The sequence below is a fragment of the Pan troglodytes genome, chromosome 3, assembly GCF_028858775.2.
Source record: "Pan troglodytes isolate AG18354 chromosome 3, NHGRI_mPanTro3-v2.0_pri, whole genome shotgun sequence".
Taxonomy (NCBI): domain Eukaryota; kingdom Metazoa; phylum Chordata; class Mammalia; order Primates; family Hominidae; genus Pan; species Pan troglodytes.
Window position 1 is genome coordinate 47,130,961 of NC_072401.2, and position 16,742 is coordinate 47,147,702.

Consider the following 16,742-nt stretch of genomic DNA (forward strand, 5'->3'; position numbering starts at 1 on the left):
CCTCCCAAAGTGCTGGGATTACAGGCGTGAGCCACTGCGCCCAGCCAATAAGGACTTTTAAAATGAACTCTTTATGAGGCCGGACGCGGTGGCTCACACCTGAAATCCCAGCACTTTGGGAGGCTGAGGAGGGTGGATCATGTGAGGTCAGGAGTTCGTGACCAACCTGGCCGACATGGTGAAACCCCATCTCTACTAAAAATATGAAAAAAAAAAATTAGCTGGGTGTGATGGCCCCCGAGCCTGTAATCCCAGCTACCTGGCACTCTGCCTGAGGCAGGAGAATCACTTGAACCCGGGAGGTGAAAGTTGCAGTGGGCCGAGATCGAGGAACTGCCTTCCAGCCTGGCCAGAGCAAGACTCAAAAAACAAAACCAAACAAAAACAGGAAAAATAACTCTTTATGATTGTTTTTATTTTCATTTATTTTTATTTTTATTTTTAGACAGAATCTTGCTCTGTCCCAGGCTGGAGTGCAATGGTGTGATCTTAGCTCACTGCAACCTCTGCCTCCCGGATTCAAGCTATTCTCCTGCTTCAGCCTCCCGAGTAGCTGGGATTATAGGCGCCGGCCACCACACCTGGCTAATTTTTATATTTTTAGTGGAGATGGGGTTTCACCATGTTGGCCAGGCTGGTCTTGAACTCCTGACCTCGTGACCCACCTGCCTCGGCCTCTGAAAGTGTTGGGATTACAGGCGTGAGCCACCGCGCCTGGCCCCTATGATTATTATTATTTTTTTATTTTTTATTGTTTTGAGACGGGAGTCTCGCTCTGTCGCCCAGGCTAGAGTGCAGTGGCGCGATCTCGGCTCACTGCAACCTCCGCCTCCTGGGTTCAAGCAATTCTCCTGCCTCAGCCTCCTGAGTAGCTGGGATTACAGGTGCCCGCCACCACGCCCAGCTAATTTTTGTATTTTTAGTAGAGACGGGGTTTTACTATGTTGGTCAGGCTGGTCTCGAACCCCTGACCTTGTGATCTACCCGCTTCGGCCTCCCAAAGGGCTGGGATTACAGGCATGAGCCACTGTGCCTGGCCTGATTATTTTTAATAAGGACCATTTAGTCTCCTTCTTCCTTTATATTATACCTCTTCTTTCATTTTTTCTTATTTAACTTAGCTAGGACACACTCAAAAACGGTAAACAGCTACTATACCCCTGCCTCCTTATTGAGTTTCTGATTTTAAGGTGAAAGCCTCTGCCATTTCACTGAAATGTATGGTGTTGTTCTCTGATGATTATCTTGATCCAATTAAGGAAACATTCTTTTATTTCTAGTTTACTAAGAATTTAAAAAATTCAGGGTGGTTATTGAATGTTATACAATGTATCTCTAGAGACTGTCATTTGGTTTTTCTCCTTCAATCTAATAAATTACACTAGTAGATTTCTTAATGTTAAATCACTGTTTCGGTTAAACCATATATTTTGTCATGATGTAAATTCTTTTTACTACCACATTGCTGGAATTTGATAACATCTTTTTTTTTTTTTTTAAAGAGTCTCACTCTGTTGCCCAGGCTGGAGTGCAGTAGTATGACCTCGGCTCATTGCAAACTCTGCCTCCCGGGTTCAAGTGATTCTCCTGCCTCAGCCTCCTGGGTAGCTGGGACTACAGGTGCATGCCACCACGCCCGGCTAATTTTTGTATTTTTAGTAGAGACAGTGTTTCACCATGTTGGCCAGGCTAGTCTCAAACTCCTGACCTCAGGTGATCCACCTCCCTCAGCCCCGCAAAGTGCCAGGATTACAGGTGTGAGCCACTGCGCCCGGTCTGATAACTTCTTAATTCTTTTTATTAAAAAAATTTTTTTTTGTAGAGATGAAATCTCACTATGTTGCCCAGGCTGGTCTCAAACTCCTGGTCTCAACCCATCCTCCTGCCTCAGTCTTCCAAAGTCCTGCGATTACAGGTGTGAGCCACAGCACCAATAACAACTAAATACTCAATTTTGCCTTCATAACAAAATCATAGCGAGAAAGGAAGTTTCCCTTCTCTTTTTTGGGTGCTGTTTGTCTTGGGTTTTAGTATAAGAGTTATGCTGCCTTGTGGAATAAACTGGGAAAGGGTCTCCTTTTTTTGAGATATTTTGGTCTCTCTAAAATCTAGCCAGTTTTGGGTACCCCATCTCACTCTTTTCTTCCTTCCAGTGGTGCCCCAACAGCACCATCAATCATTTTACTATGAGGATTTCTCACACTAGCTCTCAAGGTTCCTCATAAAGTGGGCTCACAATGCTGATCTCCAACAAAGCCTTTGTGTCATTCAACTTTATCACATTACTTACACATGTCACAGACCTTCCCATTTTCAAGGCTTTGCTAATTTCATGACATTTGCCTTGTTAAATCCTGACTATTAGTGTTTGGGCTGGTACTGGGTGTTGATTATGGCACAAGGGAACTAACATTTCAGGCAGAGACTGTGTACCTGCTTAACACCCTTCATTTTATTTAACCATCAGAATCCTGGGAAGTTTTGTTATTTTTATTTGCTGGATAGGAAAATAAACGTTATACACTATACACTAATAAACGGAGGTGCCATTAAATACCAGTACTGCTTGATTCCAAAGTGACTGCTGCCTCCCCTACACTGTTTCACCTCCTCCATTGTGTTCCCGAGGTAGTCTCTCATGCTGACCTGTATGTCCTCCGTACTCCATTAGCAAATTATACACTGTATCGCACCATCTTACATTTACACTCTTGTAGTTTCTATTTTCGTATATGTAGTGCTTGTCGCACTCACAGCAGTTGATAATAATCTCTCAGAATAATTTTTTTTCCCCTCAGAATGATCTGTCAGCGTCTGTTCATCCGACTCCGTATTTGGATATCATATAAATCGCGGGAAAAAATAAAAGGTGATTAAATACAAATAATTTTGACTGTGTTAGTCTTAGCTGCCTGTTGCAAGAAATGCAAAACGTCTCTTTCAAAATAAGTTTAACTCTCAATGATCTCCCTATGGCATTTTAGCGACACTGCAAAACTAGTGCCTAAAAACACAGTGACTTGGCATTTGTGACTACTGATCACCTCCTCACTCAAGCACATCAAACAGCGGGATATCCTGGAAGTCGCACCTACAACCCGGACTTCCTAACAAGGAAAGCTAGACGAAGGGACGGTCTCTCCCAACCGCAGCGCGATGCGAGTCCTCCCCCCATCAGCTTCAGTCCGATGGAACATTCCGTGCGATCGCTTTGACCGGGCGCCACTCGACGTCACGTGGAACTGGAGCGCCCTGGCGGAGCCCGGCGGAATGACGCGGGCTTGGGTTGCCAAGGGGAGGGACGAGGCGCCGCGGAAGAGGCGGAGCGAAGGAAGCCGGCCGCGGGGCGGGGTGCGGAGCGCAGGGGCGGGCAGAGAGGGGCGCGCGGGCGGGGAGGGCCCAGCGTATTATGGGATGCGGCGGTGGAATGGCGCTGGGCGCGTGATTTTGAACAAACCCTGGTCTGTGTCTCGGAGGCGCCGCCGCCGCCGCCGCTGCTGGGAGCCCAGGGAGCGCCGCGCGACCAGGAGGCGGCGGCGCCGCCGGCTTTGGTGAGTGTCAGCCCCCGGGATGGGGGCTCCTGGGCGGGCTGGCGGGAAGGGGGAACCGGCCCCCGCTGCGAGTGCCTGCGCGGGCGGAGAGCGCTGGACCGCTCCCTCCGGGAGCCCGGGCCGGTGGGCCTTGGCGGGGAGCGGGAACCCGCCAGCGGGGTCCGCCGCGCCCCTTCCCTGAAGCTGGGCTGCGGGGGGCGAAGGATCCTTGGGGCTCGGTCTCTTCCCGTCGGCTCCCGGGAGGGTGGCTGTCACCCGGCAGGGCCAGCGCTCGGCCAGCCGCCTGCCCGGCGGTCTGGAGGAAGGGCTCCTGCGGCTGTTGACACGCACACTGCGCGACCCAACAAGCCGGCCGTGGCGGCCCCAGGTTTCTGGGAACCGGTTTTGCTGCTGTGTCATTTTGTGCCAGTCCCTCCTCTCCCTACTGCCCGCCGCCGCGTTCTTCCTATGCCCCTTTGTACAGGCTCTTGTTCGTGCGTGTCCGTTTTCCTCGCGAAGCCCACCAGCCAAATGTCATAATGTTCCCGAGGTGCACGGGGGAAGGGAGCGGGCCGGGACTTAGCTTGGCCAGCAACGGTAAACAACCAAGCAGAGTGCGGATGGACGGGGCCGTCAGTGGGGAAATGAAGTTTAAAGATGAAGTAATTGAGAACACTTTATACTCTCAGCATCTGGTAGTCTGCATATAAAAACAGCAATTGGGTTGGGTGGTGGACAGCCCTTGTTGAAGGCTGAATCTACCGACTTTTATATGGAGTTGCCATTGAAACAAGGTAGGGAAATGAAATGACTTTTTCAACTTCAACTTCAACCTTACTCTTCCTACACTAACTTAGACAGTAGAGTGGCCCTGTTCGCAGCCTTGAAATTCAGTTTGCCCAGAGCTTATGTTGTAGTTGAATGATACAGAATTCAGCTTTTGGATGGTTAACTCTTTCTGAAATTGACAAAGGCAGCCAGTTTCCTTTTTTTTTTTTTTTTAATGCTGATCTCTTCAGAAGCCTTGCAGCTTATGTTTTGTTATTTTTTAAATGATTAAGAATTACCTCTGTTCTCTTTTGGTTACTTATTCAACTGACTGATGACAAGAGCTGGTAACTCTTACCTACCTAGTAGGTAGCTCTAGGGTCTTGTTCTGAAGCAAGCTGTTTATTTTTACTGTACAGAACAAATATATCAGCAGCAGATGGTTTTTTTTTTTAATTTGATGACTTAGATCCTAAAAAAAATTTGGCAAATAATTTTAGCTAAGAGTTATATTTTCAATATTTTAGAAATCGATCATTCATGAATGTTTCTACAATTAGTTCAATCATTTTAAATCTAGTTGCGCTTTGACGTCTTAAACCGATGACAGATTGGAAGTCGCAGTGTTCATGGACAGAAATGACCAGATAAAATTAAGTTGGAGAGGAAGATAGCTCAGAACTTTATTTTTTTAATTAGATATTTTGACCACTTCATCTGCATGAGGATTGCTGCCTGTAATTGACAAAGGTGTCAAAGGTCGAACATGCATATGGAAATAGCTCATCCTGTCAAAGTAGTTCTGCGGGTGGGGTAAAATGTCAAAGTTGGTGAATGACATTAAAGGTCTTTCACAGTGTTTTTAGTGCCTGAGATAGCCACAGTGAATGAAACGCATTCCACCATCTCTCTCAAGTTGCTGCTCTGAAAATGAAAGAGTTTGGGTTCTTTATTGTCCTTATGCCACCCTCCGCATGGCTTTTGGTCTTGCAAACAAAAATATGCCGGACTTGGGACCCCGCAGGTGGCGCGACTTCCTTTGGCGTCCCTGCGGGGGCCCGTGCTCCGCCCGGGGGTGAAAGGTCTCGGCGTAGCCCGTGTGCACTTGCACGGCCCTTGTGCGTTTGAAGGTTGGCGGGGCGGCGGGAGGCTTCCCCGGATATGTGGGTGTGCGCCTCCCGGGAGGGGCGGGCGGGGAGGGGAGGAGGAGGAAGGGGGAGGTTACTGGTGGTGGCGGCGGCGGCGGCGGCCCGGGCTCCGGCTGTCGGGGAAGCTGCTGAGCTGTGATGGTGATGACGAGGTGAAAATGGCGGATCTTTCGAAATACAATCCCGGCCCCTGACATACCAGAGGCGGCGGCGACGGCGACGTCGCCACCCCGGCTCCCTTCTCGGTCCCCGGGTACCCTGGAGCGCTCCAGTTTGGACAAACTGGGAAAGGAAGCTGCTGGCCAGAGCTATCGTGCACGGGCAAAACAAGCCCCGCCGGGGCTCGGGATTGCCCAGGACCTTCTGGAGCCCCTACCTCGGAGCCCGAGGGAGGAGAAAGCGGCAGCCGCTGGAGGTAGAGGAGGAGGGGGTACCCGAGGGCTTCTCTGTCCGGAGATCTCTTTATTTGGGGGGATGGGGGTGGGTGGGGAAAGAATTGCGCGGTGGATCAAGGAATGACTTGTCCGGAGTGCGAAGAATCAGTAGCCTCGTCATGACATCAACATTATTCTTTGAGTGTTAAGAGGGCTCCAGTTTGCTCTTATACCTAAGGCTGCTGCTGAGGCCTAGAGGAACCGCTAGCACTTATCATGATTTCCTGATATAATTTTTAAAACAGCCACTCTGGCGGGTGTTGCTTTGATGGTGTTCAGCAGTTCTTGGGGTTGTACGTTTCTTTAGGGAGGCAGAGCATTGGCATTTTATCTGTATTTAAGATCTGTGTCTTAGATCCTAGTCTGTAACTTGTTGGGTTGTGAATGTTCACATTTTATAGAATAGGGACCAGTTTTGTAAGAATTAGAAAAAAAATTTTTAATGCTCTGTTATCCTTAGAGTAACTAACCTCTTTGCCCCTGCCATTTGGCATATAACAATTGAGATACTCTCAGTTATATTTTATACTCATGCTTTTCAGGGAAGTTCTTCTCTATACTCACCCTCCTGCCCCCGCCAACCTAGTTCATGAATTCAGAGAGTAAAGTTATGAAAAATTTTGCTGTAGATTTTATAATGCAAATGAAATACAGCTCTAGGAGCTCTCTTTTGGTCCTGAGTTTTACCTTCATTGTTAAGAAGGAGAGTTGCGATGGGGTGATGCAAGCATTTGTTGTGAGTACATTAAGTTGGGAAAGATAAATTGAGACCTCTGTTATTTCTAAATGCTGGAGTGATTAGCCTAGCCCTTTGTTTAGAGAGCTGGATTGATTGACTATAACAGCCACTGTTTTATTAGGTTATCTGAAGACCCATGTTAAGTTTTAGGTTATGCTGAAAGATCCGTAAGGAGTCTGTCTCCTTGCACACAACACTAGTGTTACAGAAAAGTTACATGTGAATCAAATTTTTAGGCTGGGCAAAAAAATTTTTATACATTAATTTGGACCCTATGCTTTTCCCCCAGCTTTTTTGGGTCAATGACATTGAGTGTATAATGAACAGAAGGATTAGTATTGAGGAATGCCCATGGGTAATGTTTATGATTAGCCCTAAATTTCCGTATTCAAATTGTCTACAGAGAGTATATGTGATATTATTTCCTTATTCAAATTGTCTACAAAGAGTATATGTAACACACTGTGCCATAGTGTGTCATATATCACAAATTTTGTACTTTACTTAGAGGGGAAATATTTTGTGTGAATAGGTGTGTATAGTTTGTAGGTCTGGCTTTCACTTACTAGAAGAATAAGAGACCCAAAAAATTTTTTAGGAGAAATACCTTAGAGGTACTCAGAAGGTTTAATGATGACGATAATGATTATTTTTTAAAAATAATTTGTCTGATGCTGTATTATTCAGTAGGTATTTGGTTTTGTGTTTTTAAAATTACAGTTTTTATGTTGCAGTTATTTGACCCATGCCTTATAGCTGCTGACTCAGTAGTAAGACTAAGAATTTTAAAAATAATTAAAATAGGGAGATTAAAAACCTTTTTCATTGGCTTTCTTTTAATCACAGAGGGCTATTGTCTCTTTGTGATTCTTTGTGATTGTCTTTAAAGACCAGTTTTCAGATTGTCCTGGTTAGAACAATTGTGTATTAATAATTAAAAGTGTGTTAGAAATGAAGCAAGAATTATACCACCAGAGATAGTCCAGTGTTCATTTTTTGGGGGAAGAGTATTATAGATTTTCACTACTTTTTCTTTTTTTTTTTCCAAGGCAGAGTTTCACTCTGTCGCCCAGGCTAGAGTGCAGTGGCGCAGGCTAGAGTGCAGTGGCGCGATCTTGGCTCCCTGCAAGCTCCGCGTCCTGGGTTCACGCCATTCTCCTGCCTCAGCCCCCTGAGTAGCTGGGACTACAGGCGCCCGCCACCACGCCGGGCTAATTTTATTTGTATTTTTAGTAGAGACGGGGTTTCACCATGTTAGCCAGGAAGGTCTCGATCTCCTGACCTTGTGATCCACCCACCTCGGCCTCCCAAAGTGCTGGGATTACAGGCGTGAGCCACTGCGCCCGGCCGATTTTCACTACTTTTTCAAACATTATTATTGGGTGTCTATTAGGTGTCATATAGTATGCTAGGGATAGTGGATAAAATAACCTCAATATCATTACTTCAGGGAACTTTCAATTTAAGAATCACTGGAGGTGAAGTTGGAAGGATCAATTCAGTGGGGTCTTGCTGCAGAAGGCCTTAAGAGTTACAGAAAATGTAACTTAGTGTAGGATAATGACAATCTCAGAGATATACTTCAGAAGATAAATCCTGTACATGTAGCTTTTATGTAGAATGCATCATAGGTGAGGGGAGATGGAGGTAAAAACACCATAGTAGGCTTCAGGAGTTGGAGATTTAGACACAATTGGTTACAGGAGGATAGAGTCATGGTGAAGGTGTAATCTGCATGATATATGACAGATTAATATTTCTATGGAAAGAGAGATGTCAACGATAATACAATTGTAAGCCCTGGTGTTTGATAGAATTTTTTTTTTTTTAAATGAGATGGGTTCTCACTCTGTCACCCAGGTTAGGGTGCAGTGGATCTCAGCTCACTGCAACCTCCGCCTCCCAGGCTCAAGTGATAATCCCACCTTAGCCTGGTGAGTAGCTGGGACCACAGGCTTGGGCCCCCACGCTCGGTTAATTTTTTGTATTTTTGGTAGAGACAGGGTTTCACCATGTTGGCCAGGCTGGTCTCAAACTCCTGAGCTCAGGCAATCTACCTGCCTCACCCTCCCAAAGTGTTGAGGTTACAGGCGTTAGCCACCACGCCTGGCCATTTAGTAGACTATCGAATGCCGTAAAACCACAGAGAAATCAGGAGGAGAAGCTAATTTAGATAAACAGGAAAATAACTTTGAGTTACAGCATACCTCATAACTATCTTCACAGTAACCCTATAAGTAAATGAAGCTCAGAGATGTTATTATTGACTTGGATTACATGATAAGCAACTAGGAGAGCCATGATTTGGAAACAGGTCTTTTCTGATTTGAATCTCCATGTTTTTTCCATCATGTTAATCATAAGCATGAATAATATAAAGTTCCCTTTTTTATTTTTGTATATTTGTTCAGTTTTATAGGCTGGTTTATTCTCATTCTCGGGTACAATGCCTATCCCTTGGTACATAACCCTATTCATTGAGTATGTGAATAAATGAATAGCATTTATTTGTTATTTCACTCAGTTATATAATTTCTTTTTATTTATTTATTTATTTTTATGTATTTATTTGTTTTTTGAGACGGAGTTTCACTCTGTTGCCCAGGCTGGAGTGTAGTGGTGTGATCTCCGCTCACTGCAGCCTCCACCTCCCGGGTTCAAGCGATTCTCTTGCCTCGGCCTCTCGAGTAGCTGGGATTACAGGTGCCCGCCACCATGCCTGGCTACTTTTTGTATTTTTAGTAGAGACGGGGTTTGACCATGTTGGCCAGGCTGGTCTCGAACTCCTGACCTCAGGTTATCCACCAACCTCAGCCTCCCAAAGTGCTAGGATTACCGATGTGAGCCATCACGCCTGGCCCATTTCTTTTTATTATGTTGTTAATTCACACCCTTTGAAATACATTGTGAAATTCATGTAATTATCATGTAGCAAAGACTTTATGGAAAGTAAGTTACAAAGTTAAGGAAGCTCACCTAAATAGAATGGGAGTAGTGCAGCAGATCTTCATAATACATTTAAATATAAGTGGTAGAAGCTCAAATTTAAATACTATATACTTGAACATAGACTTTAAAGGTATGTGACTAATTTGGAATTCACCTTTTTTTTTTTCAGCTTTTATTTTAGATTCAAGGCGTACATGTGCAGGTTTGTTACCTGGGTATTATTGCATGATGCTGAGGTTTGGAGTATGAATGGTCCTGTCACCCAGGCACCGAGCATAGTATCCAATAGTTTTTCTTTTTTTTTTCTTTTTTTCTTTTTTTTTTTTGAGACGGAGTCTCGCTCTGTCGCTCAGGCTGAAGTGCAGTGGTGCAATCTTGGCTCACTGCAACTTCTGCCTGCCAGGTCCAAGCGATTCTCCTGCCTCAGCCTCCCGAGTAGCTGGGACTACAGGCGCATGCCACCATGTCCGGCTAATTTTTTGTATTTTTAGTTCAGATGGAGTTTCACCGTGTTAGCCAGGATGATACTGCTCTCCTGACCTCATGGTCCGCCCGCCTCAGCCTCCCAAAGTCCTGGGATTACAGGCGTGAGCCACTGCACCCAGCCAATAGTTTTTCAACCATTGATCCCCTCCCTACGTCCCCAGTAGTCCCCAGTTTCCATTGTTGCCATCTTTATGTTCATAAGTACCCAGTGTTTAGCTCCCACTTATAAGTGAGAATATGCGGTATTTAGTTTTCTGTTTCTGTGTTAATTTGCTTAGGATAATGGCCTCCAGCTGCATCCATGTTGCTTCAAAGGACACGGTTTCTTTCTTTTTTATCGCTACGTAGTATTTCATAGTGTATATGTACCACATTTTCCTTATCCAATCACCATTGATGGGCACCCAGCTTGTTTCCATGTCTTTGCTCTTGTGAGTAGTGCTGCGATGACCATGTGGGTGCATGTGTCTTTCTGGCATAAACATTTGTTTTCTTTTAGATATGTACCCAGTAATGTGATTGCTGGGTCAAATGGTCAAATTCTTTTAGAAATCACTAAGATGCTTTCTACAGCTGAACTAATTTACATTTTCACCAACAGTGTATAAGTGTTTCCACGGCCTCGCCAGCATCTATTTTTTGACTTTTTTTTTTTTTTTTTTTTGTCTGAGATGGAGTCTTGCTCTGTCGCCGAGGCTGGAGTGCAGTGGCATGATCTTGGCTCACTGCAACCTCTGCCTCCCGTGTTCAAGTGATTCTCATAGCTAAGCCTCCGAACTGGGACTACATGTGCACTCCACCATGCCCAGCTAATTTTTGTAGAGATGGGCTTTCCCCATGTTGGCCAGGCTGTTCTGGAACTCCTGGCCTCAAGTGATCCGCCTGCCTTAGTTCTCCAAAGTGTTGGGATTACAGGTGTGAGCCACCGTGCCCGGCCCCTGTTTTTTGATTTTTTAATAATAGCAATTTACAGTTCCCTTTTAAAGGAAAAAAAAATTGTGAATCTCCAGTATTGTCCTAACTTATTTTATTAAGATATTTACTTTCTAAGATAGATATAAATATAAAACCAAGTATAAATCAAAAGTAAATTTATAGGCCAGGTGCGGTGGCTCATGCCTGTAATCCTAGCACTTCAGGAGGCCGAGGTGGGTGGATCACCTGAGGTCAGGAGTTGGAGACCAGCCTGCCCAACATGGCAAAACCTCGTCTCTACTAAAAAATACAAACATGAACCGGGCATGGTGGTGGGTGCCTGTAATGCCAGCTACTTGGGAGGCTGAGGCAGGAGAATCGTTTGAACCTGGGAGGCAGAGGTTGCAGAGAGCTGAGATCGCGCCACTGCACTCCAGCCTGGGCGACAGAGCCAGACTCTGTCTCAAAAACAAACAAAAAGTAAATTTATAAATCTAATGTAAACAAAACTGTAAAACCAATGTAAAAAAATTAAACTTAGGGTGATGGATGATGTTGTTTTGCTTAAACAATCTTTGGGTCAGGCACAGTGGCTCACACCTGTAATCCCAGCACCTTGGGAGGCCAAGGTGGCAGGATAGCTTGAGTCCACGAGTGCAAGACCAGCCTGGGCAACGTAGCAAGACCTTGTCTCTACAACAAATACAAAGAAAATTGGCCAGAGTGTGATGGCTTGTGCTCGTTCTGTAGTCCCCGCTACTCGGGAGGCTGAGGTGGGAGGATCACTTGAGCCCAGGTGTCCAAGGCTGCAGTGAGCCATGATCTTGGCATTGCACTCTAGCCTGACGACAGAGCAAGACACTATCTCAAAACAAAACAAAAATGTATTTCTTTCCATAGTGAATATACTAGGGTCTGTCCTAGCGCAGATGTGCAGTTTTCTTTTTCTTTCTTTCTTTCTTTTTTTGCAATGGAGTCTCACTCTGTCACCCAGGCTGGAGTACAGTGGCGCGATCTTGGCTCACTGCAACCTCCGCCTCCTAGGTTCAAGCGATTTTCCTGCCTCAGCCTCCCAGGTAGCTGGGACTACAGGTGCCCACCACCACTCCCAGCTAATTTTTTTGGTATTTTTAGTAGAGACGGGGTGTCACTGTATTGGCCAGGCTGGTCTCAAACTCCTGACCTCGCAATCTGTCCACCTCAGCCTCTGAAAATGCTGGGATTACAGGCATGAGCCACCGCACCCAGCCTGTTTTCTACATACTCTATATCCTATGATGACTCAATTTCTCCACCACTCTTCTGTGTTTGAATGCTGCAAGTCTGTCTTTCTTAAATCTCAGGTTAAGTGGTTTGGCTTTTATTTGGCATAAATATGTCATTTATTTTATAAGTCCATTTTGTGCCTTTTTCTTTAGCTCATCTGAATTCTTGTACATTGATTTTGGATGTGATGTGGTTATTCAGATGATCCAGAATGTACTTTATAAAAATACTATTGAAATGAAAATACAAACCTTTCTTTTTTTAAAAAAAATTAGGTCAGGTGCAGTAGCTCATGCCTGTAATTCCAGCACTCTGTGAGGCCGAGGTGGGTGGATGGCTTGAGCTCAGGTGTTTGAGACTAGCCTGGGCAACATGGTGAGACCCCGTCTCTAGAAAAACTAGACAAATTAGCTAGTCATGGTGGTGCACACCTGTAGTCCCAGCTACTTCAGAGGCTGAGGTGAGAGGATCACTTGAGCCCCCAGGTGGAGGTTGCTATGAACCAAGATTGCACCACTGCATTCCAGCCTGGGCAACAGAGTGAGACTCTGTCTCAAAAAAAATTTATTGTTTTAATTTGTTTTTTTCATGGAACACTTCACAAATCTGCATGTCGTCCTTGTGCAGGGGCCATACCAGTCTTCTCTGGGAAATACAAACCTTTCAAAACTTCATCAGAACTCATGGCTTATAGTCTACTGCTCCCAGTTTAGTTTGAGAAATATAGTTCTATAACTGGTTTTTTAGTTGTTGATGTTTTATTTTAGAAATAAAAGCTAAAATCTGGCCAGGCGAGGTGGCTTACACCTGTAATCCCAGCACTTTGGGAGACCGAGCTGGGCGGATCAATTGAGGTCAGGAGTTCAAGGCCAGCCTGGCCAACATGGTGAAACCCTGTGTCTACTAAAAATACAAAAAATAAGCCAAGCGTGGTGGCACACGTCTGTAATCCCAGCTACTCAGGAGGCTGAGGCGGGAGAATCACTTGAACTTGGGAGGCGGAGGTTGCAGTGAGTGGAGATCACGCCACTGCACTCCAACCTGGGTGACAGAGCAAGACTCCATCTCACACTCACAAAAAAAAGCTAAAATCTAAGTGGTATAGTTAACCAGTTAATGCTGGTAGTAAGCTCTAGGTACAAAAAATACAGTTGACCCTTGAACAATGTGGGGATTAGGGACATCAACCCCAAGCAGTCATATCCACATATGCATATAATGTTTGAATCCCCAAAAACTTAACTACTAATAGCCTATTGTTGACCAGAAGCCTTACGGATAACATACATAGTTGATTAACACATATTTTGTATATTTATTACATATCATATTCTTACAATAAAGTATGCTAGAGAAAAAATGTTATTACGAAAACCGTAAGGAAGAGAAAATATAGTTACTGTTCATGAACTGAAGTGGATCATCATAAAGGTCCTCATCCTTGTCTTCATGTTGAGTAGGCTGAGGAAGAGCAGCGGTAGGTCTTGCTGTCTGGAGTGGCAGAGGCAGAAGAGGTGGAGGAGGTAGATGAGGAGACAGGAGAGGTGGGCACACTTGATGTAACTTTATGGAAATACATTGTAATTTCTGTCTAACTTTTTTCCCCTCCCTCCCTCCCTCCTTCCCTCCTCCCTCCTTCCTCCTTCCCTCCCCTCCTCCCTCCCTCCCTCCTTTCTATCCCTCCTTCCTTCCCTCCTTCCTTCCTTCCTCCCTCACCCTCGCTTTTTTTTTAGAGGTGAGGTCTCGCTATGTTGCTGGTCTTGAACTCCACCTGGGCTTAGGCGATCCTCATGCCTCAGTCTCCCAAGTAGCTGGGATTAAAGGCATGCACCACTATGCTTGATTTCTCTAAAAATATTTCTCTGTGGTAGCAAGCTTTTTTTCACTGTTTGCTTTAGCTTCATTGTGTGTATCGTAGAAGGGTCCATGTCATAAAAAATTTCAAAAGCAGTCTTGAATAATGCCGATTGTCTACTGTCAATTCGTTTTCTGTGCTTCTTCTACATCTTCTTTCTCATTGTCTGGCACTAGTTCGGAAGCACTCATCTCCATCAAGTTGTCCCCTGTTAATTCCTCTGGTATGGTATCTGTTAGCTCTTGAATTTCTCCAAGATCCTTTTCTTTCTTTCTTTCTTTCTTTTTTTTTTTTTGAGACAGAGTCTTGCTCTGTCGCCCAGGCTGGAGTGCAGTGGTGCGATCTTCGCTCACTGCAAGCTCTGCCTCCCGGGTTCATGCCATTCTCCTGCCTCAGCCTCCCTGGTAGCTGGGACAACAGGCGCCCGCCACCACGCCCAGCTAATTTTTTTTGTATTTTTAGTAGAGACGGGGTTTCACCATGTTTGCCAGGATGCTCTTGATCTCCTGACCTCGTGATCCGCCTGCCTCGGCCTCCCAAGGTGCTGGGATTACAGGCGTGAGCCACTGTGCCCGGCTTCTTTTTCTTTTCTTTTTGACAGGATTTCACTCCTGCTCAGGCTGGAGTGCGGTGGTGTGATCATAGCTCACCGCATCCTTGACCTCCTGGGCTCAAGTGATCCTTCCACCTGAGCCTCCTGAGTAGCTGGGACTACAGGTGCACACCACCACACCTGGCTAACTTTTAAATTTTTTGTAGAGATGGGATCTCACTAGGTTGCCCAGGTTACTCTCAAACTGCGGGGCTCAAGTGATCCCCTCACCTTGGCCTCCCAAAGTGTTGGGATTACAGTCATGAGCCAGTGTGCCTTACCCAAGATGCATATCTTGAAACCCTTCACCTCCCACCATTTTTGTCATATCCACAATTTATTTCATGATTTTCTTCATTGGTTATGTCATAAATCCTATGAAATCATGCACAATGTCTAGACACAGTTTTCTCTGTAAGAATTTATTGCTTTTGGGCTGGGCTTGGTGGCTCATGCCTGTAATCCCAGCACTTTGGGTGGCCAAGGTGGGCAGATCACCTGAGGTTAGGAGTTTGAGACCAGCCTGGCCAACATGGCAGAACCCCATCTCTACTAAAAATACAAAAATTAGCTGGGCGTGGTGGCGCGTGCCTTTGATCCCAGCTATTTGGGAGGCTGAGGCAGGAGAATTGCTTGAACCTGGGAGGCAGAGGTTGCAGTGAGCCGAGATCAAGATTGCGCCACTGCACTTCACCCTGGGGGACAAAGTGAGACTCTATCTCCAAAAAAAAAAAAAAAAAAAAAAAAAGAATTTATTGCTTTGGGCTTGATGGCTTTCATGGCTTTGTCTATAACAATGATGGCATCTTCAGTGGTGTAATCCTTTCTGATTTTCATGATGTTCTCTCAACGGGGTTCTCTTCCATAGACTTGATGTTCATTCCATAGAGTACCATGTATAATGAGCCTTAAAGGGCTTTTAAAGGCCAAATTAAAGATGCTGTATTTGGGGGCAAGTAGACCATGTTGATGCCTTCAGTGTTGAAAACATGGGGTTCTGAGTGGCTGGGAGCATTGTCCAATATCAAAGGAATTTTAAAAGGCAGTTCCTTACTGTCAAGGTACTTCATGTCTTCAAGGACAAAACACTGATGGACCCAATCCAGAAAAAGAGTTCTCATTGTCCAGGCCTTCTTGTTATACGTTTGGAAGAGTGGCAGCTGGTGTTTATCCTTTCCCTTCAAGGCTCAGGGTTTAGCAGCTTTATAGATAAGGGCAGTTCTGATCATAAACCCAACTACATTTGCACAAAACAATAGAGTTGGCCTATCCCTTCATGCCTTAAAAATTCTGGTGCTCCCTTTTGTGCCTCACTAATAAATGTCTTTTATGGCATTCTTTTCCAGAATAAGGCACTTTCATCTGCATTGAAAGCCTGTTTGGGCTGGGCATGGTGGCTCATACCTGTAATCCCAGCACTTTGGAGAGCTGAGGCAGGAGGATCACTTGAGCCCAGGAGTTCGAGACCAGCCTGGGCAACGTAATGAGACCCTATCTCTATAAAAATTTTAAAAATTTAGCCAGGTGTGGTGGCATGCTCCTGTGGTCCCAGCTATTCAGGAGGCTAAGGTGTGAGGATCACTTGAGCCCAGGAGGTCGAGGCTGCAGTGAGCTCTGATTATGCTACTGTACTCCAGTCTGGGTGACAGAGTGAGACCCTGTCTCAAGAAACAACAAAACAAAAAACCTGTTTGGGCAGATATCCATTCTCCTCAATGATTTTCTTAATGGCACCTGGGAATTCCTGGTCACTGGAAGCTGCTTCTCCTGTTTTCTTGACTTTTTTTTTTTTTTTTTTTTTGAGACAGAGTCTCGCCCTGTCACCTAGGCTGGAGTGCAGTGGTGCAATCTCAGCTCACTGTAGCCTCTGCCTCCCGGGTTCAAGCTATTGTCCCACCTCTGCCTCCCAAGTAGCTGGGACCACAGGCGTGTACCACCGTGCACAGCTAATTTTTGTATTTTTTGGTGGAGACAGGGTTTCACCATATTGGCCAGGCTGGTCTTAAACTCCTGACCTCAAGTGATCTGCCTGCCTCAGCCTCCCAAAGTGCTGGGATTAT

At 45.4% G+C, this 16,742-nt stretch overlaps 1 protein-coding gene across 11 annotated transcripts in view; it reads left to right on the forward strand.

The window, feature by feature from the left end:
- Positions 1-3,343: 3,343 nt before the first annotated feature.
- Positions 3,344-16,742, forward strand: part of LIN54 (lin-54 DREAM MuvB core complex component) — an 87,205-nt gene continuing 73,806 nt past the window's right edge. The window contains exon 1 of one of the 11 annotated variants that reach the window (XM_016951524.4): positions 3,344-3,551. Coding sequence is in view for 3 of the 11 variants with exons in the window: in XM_009447634.5 (XP_009445909.2) it covers positions 4,303-4,324 (22 nt within the window). In the remaining 8 variants the exon portion in view is untranslated. Of the gene's footprint in view, positions 3,552-3,709; positions 4,325-5,483; positions 5,862-16,742 lie in introns of those variants that run through there. The other 10 variants (XM_009447631.5, XM_063808841.1, XM_009447634.5 and 7 more) reach the window with 10 other exon arrangements.